Source organism: Belonocnema kinseyi, chromosome 6, assembly GCF_010883055.1.
Source record: "Belonocnema kinseyi isolate 2016_QV_RU_SX_M_011 chromosome 6, B_treatae_v1, whole genome shotgun sequence".
NCBI classification, from domain to species: Eukaryota; Metazoa; Arthropoda; class Insecta; order Hymenoptera; family Cynipidae; genus Belonocnema; species Belonocnema kinseyi.
In genome coordinates this window covers 17,286,397-17,292,513 of record NC_046662.1, presented here as the reverse complement: position 1 = coordinate 17,292,513, position 6,117 = coordinate 17,286,397, and the positions used below count along the sequence as shown (strand labels likewise).

At 28.0% G+C, this 6,117-nt stretch overlaps 1 protein-coding gene across 1 annotated transcript in view; it reads left to right on the top strand.

Moving 5' to 3' along the window:
- Positions 1-5,539, top strand: part of LOC117175278 (lipase 3-like) — a 179,818-nt gene extending 174,279 nt beyond the window's left edge. Inside the window, exons 3-8 of the mRNA XM_033364987.1 lie at positions 1,956-2,070; positions 2,222-2,245; positions 4,618-4,720; positions 4,951-5,038; positions 5,125-5,267; positions 5,384-5,539. Coding sequence (XP_033220878.1) covers positions 1,956-2,070; positions 2,222-2,245; positions 4,618-4,720; positions 4,951-5,038; positions 5,125-5,267; positions 5,384-5,530 — 620 coding nt within the window. The 3' untranslated portion in view covers positions 5,531-5,539. The remainder of the gene's footprint in view (positions 1-1,955; positions 2,071-2,221; positions 2,246-4,617; positions 4,721-4,950; positions 5,039-5,124; positions 5,268-5,383) is intronic.
- The last annotated feature ends 578 nt before the right edge of the window (positions 5,540-6,117 follow it).

The window sequence follows — 6,117 nt, the reverse complement described above, 5'->3', positions numbered from 1 at the left end:
GAGTTTTGAATTTCAAACGTAAGGGTTCAGCGTTCGAGTCTTAGTATTGAGGGAAAAAAGTTTTATATTTTTTTTCATTTTTCTCAAATAGAATTCGTTTAACTCAACTGCTTTAGAACGTTTCCTCAAAAGCCTCCATATCCCCGTTTGACGCAACTTTCGTAGTAAAGTCTACTTAATAATATATTTACTGCGTATAATATTAGCGATCATAAATTATGATAAGGTAAAAAAAAAATCTGGATTAAATTGACAACAAAAATAGAAATTGGCCTCGACCACAGCCATGATGAAATTTTTGCGCCTTCCTAATAAATTTTATCTGGATGTTTTTAAAAGCGATTATAACCTTGCTGTGTCAGAACCAAGACTTAGGTCAACTTTTTCATTGGCAAGTTTAACAAAAATAACCCTAAGCGGCAATGTGACTTCTGTATCTTTTCAGTTTGTACGGCATAATAAGTTAACGTAGAAATGTACGTTGCAATACTAATCGTATTTTGAAACAGTTTACGTGAGAGGTAGGCAACAATGAATTTAATTTCTAAATTTTAGGGACACCCTGTAGACTTTAAAAAGATGGCTGATTTCACAGGTCTTGTGGTGAAATTATTATTTTGAGTACACAGAAATCTAGGTGGTGCTTTGCTCTTTTATCCCTTGTTTCCAAATACCATCAAATTTCACGTGTTGTTTTAGATCTCTACGTGAAGCTAACATGTGTTTTTTCGTGGATGTTTTCATCTGATCACCAGATCCTAATGAAATTTACTTGAAGCTTTGTCAGTGATAACACAAGATCAACAAAAAGCTGTTTTGATAGAATCTTCGTTCCAATTGCGAGCGCATATCGAAACATGTATTTTGCTATGTGACATAGTTTGTTTAATGACATATATACCACGCCATAGAGTGAAAAATTCTTGGACAGTAATTGCTTGCCATATTTATACTATATGTACATATAGTTTTAAATAGAACTATTCTGTTGATACAACATTATATCTGTCGAGACTTCCGTTACTGATGCCCTAACATCTAAAAATAATACTTGAAGAAGGAAAAAATATTGTCTCATAATTAAATAGGAAATATATTAAATAAGAAATATTAAATTAAGAGTTGAATTTGAAAAGGGTGTACAAATATTTAATTATAACTCATCGGCAATTGGTACCTTTGAAATATTTTAGTTGTATAAATTTAATACTTACTATTTTACCAAGTTTAACAATTGTTCAAAAGAAATATCAGAAAATTCGTGCTTTTTCATTATTATTTAAAAATATTAGTTCTAGAAAAAGAGTATCGACATAAGAAGGATCTATTTTGATCAGATCTCTAACTTTTATACAAAAGATTATTGTCGAAAGATAATATTTTTCATGATTTTTCCAAAAGATTACAAAAAATGATTAATTAAATTTCTATGAAACTACGTTGTAAATCCCTTGAGAAGATTCTTGAGAACCTCCATTTAATGTATCAAGTCAATATTTTTGGGTAAATTTTTGGAACTATACGCGATTCATAGTTTCAAGTAAAACACTTTATTCATTTTAATTATAAAATTCTTGAAACTCTAATTTTTAAAATAATTTTCAGAATGATGTGTTTGAAGATTACGGTTATCCGTTTAAAATATACAATGTTGAAACAGAAGACGGGTACATTCTGCAAATACATAATATACCGTTTGGACGGAACGTATTAAAAGGGAGTCCTAAAAATAATAAACCAGTGGTTCTCGTTATGCATGGAAATTTAGGATCTTCAGCAGATTGGGTTGCAACTGGTCCTAGTAATGGTTTAGGTACTGCACAACTATACATATTTACTAACTTATTATTCTTTATAGTGTATTTCATTGATATTTAATTAATTGTTATACATTATTTTATATATAGTATTATTATATTTTATTATTATTACAATTCGTTTACAATATTTCCCAGCTTTTCTTTTGGCTGATAGCGGCTACGACGTATGGCTCGGAAATAATCGAGGGAATACATACTCTAAAAATCACACGATGTTTCTGGAAACAAGTTACGGATTCTGGGATTTTAGGTGAGAATTTGATATTACTTTGACTGTGTGAAATGTTTTATATATAAATAAAAAGTTATAACGAAAATAGTGCAAATAAGAGGAAACTTAATAATTAAATTTTCACACAAGAATATTGACAATAATACTTTATTATTAATTCCTTATTCAGTTGGCATGAAATGGGAATCCAGCAGTATTCCTTGGAAATACAAAAGGAGCAATAAATTTGTTATCAAAGCTATCCTACCCTATAGGAGTAAGTATTACATTTTAAGTAACTCTAATTTGTAATTTTAATTTAAATGTGTGTGTATGTGATTATTTTTTTAACAGCATGGCAACCGTTACGTAAAGGCGTTTACGTTGAAGGATCAAGGTGTTATAACTGTTTTACAGAGAAATAGTCTTCCGTCTTAAAAGTTTAAGAAGTGGTACAAATTTTTAATTTCCTAACTGGCAATTCTTTATTTGTTTAAAATTCGTCTTTTCAGTTGAATAATTCATCGCTTTGGATAAAAATTTTTTTATATTTTTTTTAATTCTTTTTTTTTGGAAATAAATTAATTGTCTGTGTAAAAAAGTAACTTTGCTACTTTTGGTTTAAATTCTAATTTCTTATAGAAAATTAATCTTTATGATAGAAAATTCTTTTGGTTATTTTACAAAGCATCTCTTGGCAGCATCTGCATTCGTTGAAATATCAAATATTATATTTTCTATCTAAAATTCATATTTGCAGGTTAAAAAGTCAACTACTTTGTTGAAAATTCACATGCTGGTTGGAAAATTTAAAAAATTTAAAATTTAAATATTTTGTTGAAAATCTTTTCTTTTTGTTTTAAGATATCCACTACTAAGCTTTCATTAACTATTCGGTGTCAAATGCAATTCTTTCATTAAAAAGCCAAATTAAACTTTTAAATAAGTAGATAAATTTTCAACCAAAATCTAAAAAATATGATTATTCTAAAACAACAGCAGCTAAATTGAAAAAAAAAAAAATTAATTTTAAGAAATTTTTTAAATTTTTAACCGGAGATACATTTTTGACTAAAATAATGAATCTTCTACAACACAAATTAATTTGTAAAAGTTCGTTCAACCTTAAAACAATTAGAGAAATGTTCAACAAAAAAGATTAATTCTCAACCAAAGAAAGAATTTTCAACTAAAATGATGAATCTTCAACCCAAAAAGATCCATTTTTACTCATTTAGTTTAACATTTAACCAAGCAGTCGAATGCAAACAAAAAATACAAATTTTAAACAAAATAATTGAGTCCTCAACAAAGGAGCTTTAACAAAAGATAATTCACAACTACCAAATTACAGTTGTAGATGTATGTATGCATATATTGTCGAGCGCCAAGCTCTAGACCGAACAAAGAAAAAAGAAAAATATCTACAAAATTGTTGAGTTATCCACCCAAAAACGCAAGTTTCAAAAAGCAATTAAATTTTCAACCTAAAGGGATACATTTTCATTGTGTTCATGTTCAGTAAGAAAATCAAGTTTCTACACAAAGAGATGAGTCTTTAAGCAAGAAACAATTTTAGTCAAGACATAAAAATTGCATTTAAATTGTTGAAAATTTTCAACAAAAATTAAAAAAGAAAACAGTTCCCTTATAGTTTAAAAATCAAGTAATTTTTTCAAAATTTGTCTCTTTGTAAAACATTAATCTTATTGGTTAAAAATTAATGTTTTGAACATAGAATTTCTTTATGACGAAAAAATAGTTTTCTCGAAATTTAATCTAAAAACAACAAAATTACCTTCCTGATGGATTCAAAGACTTGGTGATTTAGGATTCAAACATTTTTCTGACAATTATTTTTTTTCAACTTTAATTTATTGAAGTGAAAATGTAACTTTCCATTTTTGCTTAAAAACGTATTGATATTTTTAATTGCAATCTGTTTTGCTAGAGAACTCATCTTTTTTTTTTAATTGCACTTCTTTAAGTTGAAAATTATTTTTTTTACTAAAAACTGAACTATTTAATTTTTTGTTGAACATTCAGTTCGTAATTGAGGCGTCATCTGTTGCGGTTCAAAACGAACCTTTTTGATTGGAAATTTAACTCTTTCCTTCAATTTTCTTTATTATTAATTTATATCATCATAAAATCTACTTATATTAATTTTGGTTAAAAAATGATATTTTTCAGATGAAACTGAAATTTCGAATTAAAAATGGATATTTTGGTGTTGAAAATTCATTTATTTATTTCAAACATCGCCTTTTTTATATGAAATTAATCTTCTTGGTTGAAAATACATCTGTTTGCTTGAAAGATCAACTATGTATGTATCATCAAATGCATCTATTTTGGTAAAATTTCAATTCATTTTTTGAAATTCAATTGTTTGCTGTTAAATATTAATTCTTCTAACTAAAAAGAAATTATACTATTTCTCGTTTTATATCTTTATATTTTTAATAAAAAATTTATCTGCCGGTATCGATAAGGAATTGACTATTTTTCGTGCCTGAAGTAAAATATTACAATAAAAGAAATGTAAATACACGTTGAAGTCTTGCCTTCATCACCCTTATTAAGAGTCTTCACGAAGAAATTCTGCGAAGACATATCCTTCACGAAGCCGCTTTGTTTTATGGTCATATCTTCGGTTAGTGGACAAGGTGGGGCTGGACAAAACACGGTAGTGATTACAGAAACAACACTTATATATTATATAATAAACATTTAATATATTGATCTCATACAATTGATTATACAGCACTTTAAGCTTCAATTATATTATCAAAACACATAATTTCTTCAATAATCTTTTAGTTAATACCTAATATTGGATAAATTGTAAAACTCGATACGAGTTTACGAAATAACTTTTTATATTCTAAATAAAATCTTATGCTTTAAACTTTTTAGACTATTTTGGCTGGGTTGCTTCCTTACTTTCCTGCTGGATGCTCTACGAAGCAGTTACTTCATTTTGGATTTGGCTTTGAAAATCCCAGTAAGTATTCAGTCTCCTTAATAAAATAATACATATCACTGTCATAATATTTTTAAGAAAATTGATTCGAGGTTTATTCTGCGCAGATACGTTTCGCCAATACGACTATGGAGTAGCCAAAAATTTGATAAAATATAAATCAGTAACTCCTCCAGAATATCCCCTGGAAAAGGTTACAGTGCCTGTAGCTATTTATCATGGAACTAACGACTTCTTAGTTGACCCAAAGGTTAGTGGAATAAAAATTTAAATAAAATAATTGACCAGAGATTTGTGGTTATTAAATATTTAAGGCACATTGCCTAATATATGGCCGTAAGTATAACAAAAATTTACTTTTTTCAGGACATCGCCTTGCTTGAAAATAAACTGAAAAATATTGTTCGAGTTTCAATCTGCAATGCAAGTTTAAATCATTTTGATTTCAATTATGGTAGTAACATACGTATGGAAGCATACAATGATGCTCTGAAATTGATGGAAGGGTACTAACCTTATAAAAAAATAATAATAAAATAAAAAGAAAGGAAAATTATTTATTGGACAAAACAAATGATCGGGCGTCAAGATAAAATTCTGAGTATTTTAAAAAAGGAAACAAATCGTTGCAAATCTATTTTTAAGAGCTGTAACTCTATTTGAAAGGTCCCACTGGGAAACATTTTACCTCATTTTTGCTAGAAAAGACTGCAGGAGTTTTTCATAAATATGCAAAATACATCCAAAAATAAAGAGAATGGAACTCTAGTTACGGTTAAATTACATTCATAATGCGACACGATCTTGTAACTTGTACCATCAATGATTTAATGGCTTTCGGCAACTTTAGACTTTTTTACTCCCTTACGGAAATTTCGCGAATACATAAGAGTTTAGTTTATGCCAAACACAATTCTGAAGGTTTTTAATTGCGTTATTCTACATATATATTATTAATAATATACAATAATGTAATTTTCTACTAAAATTATAAATAAAATACGAGGGTAGTTCAATAAGTCCTTAGAATGACCAACAGATGACGCGCGAATCGCTCCAAATCATCTGTTTTCAGTCAGCACCACTCCCGACTAGATATA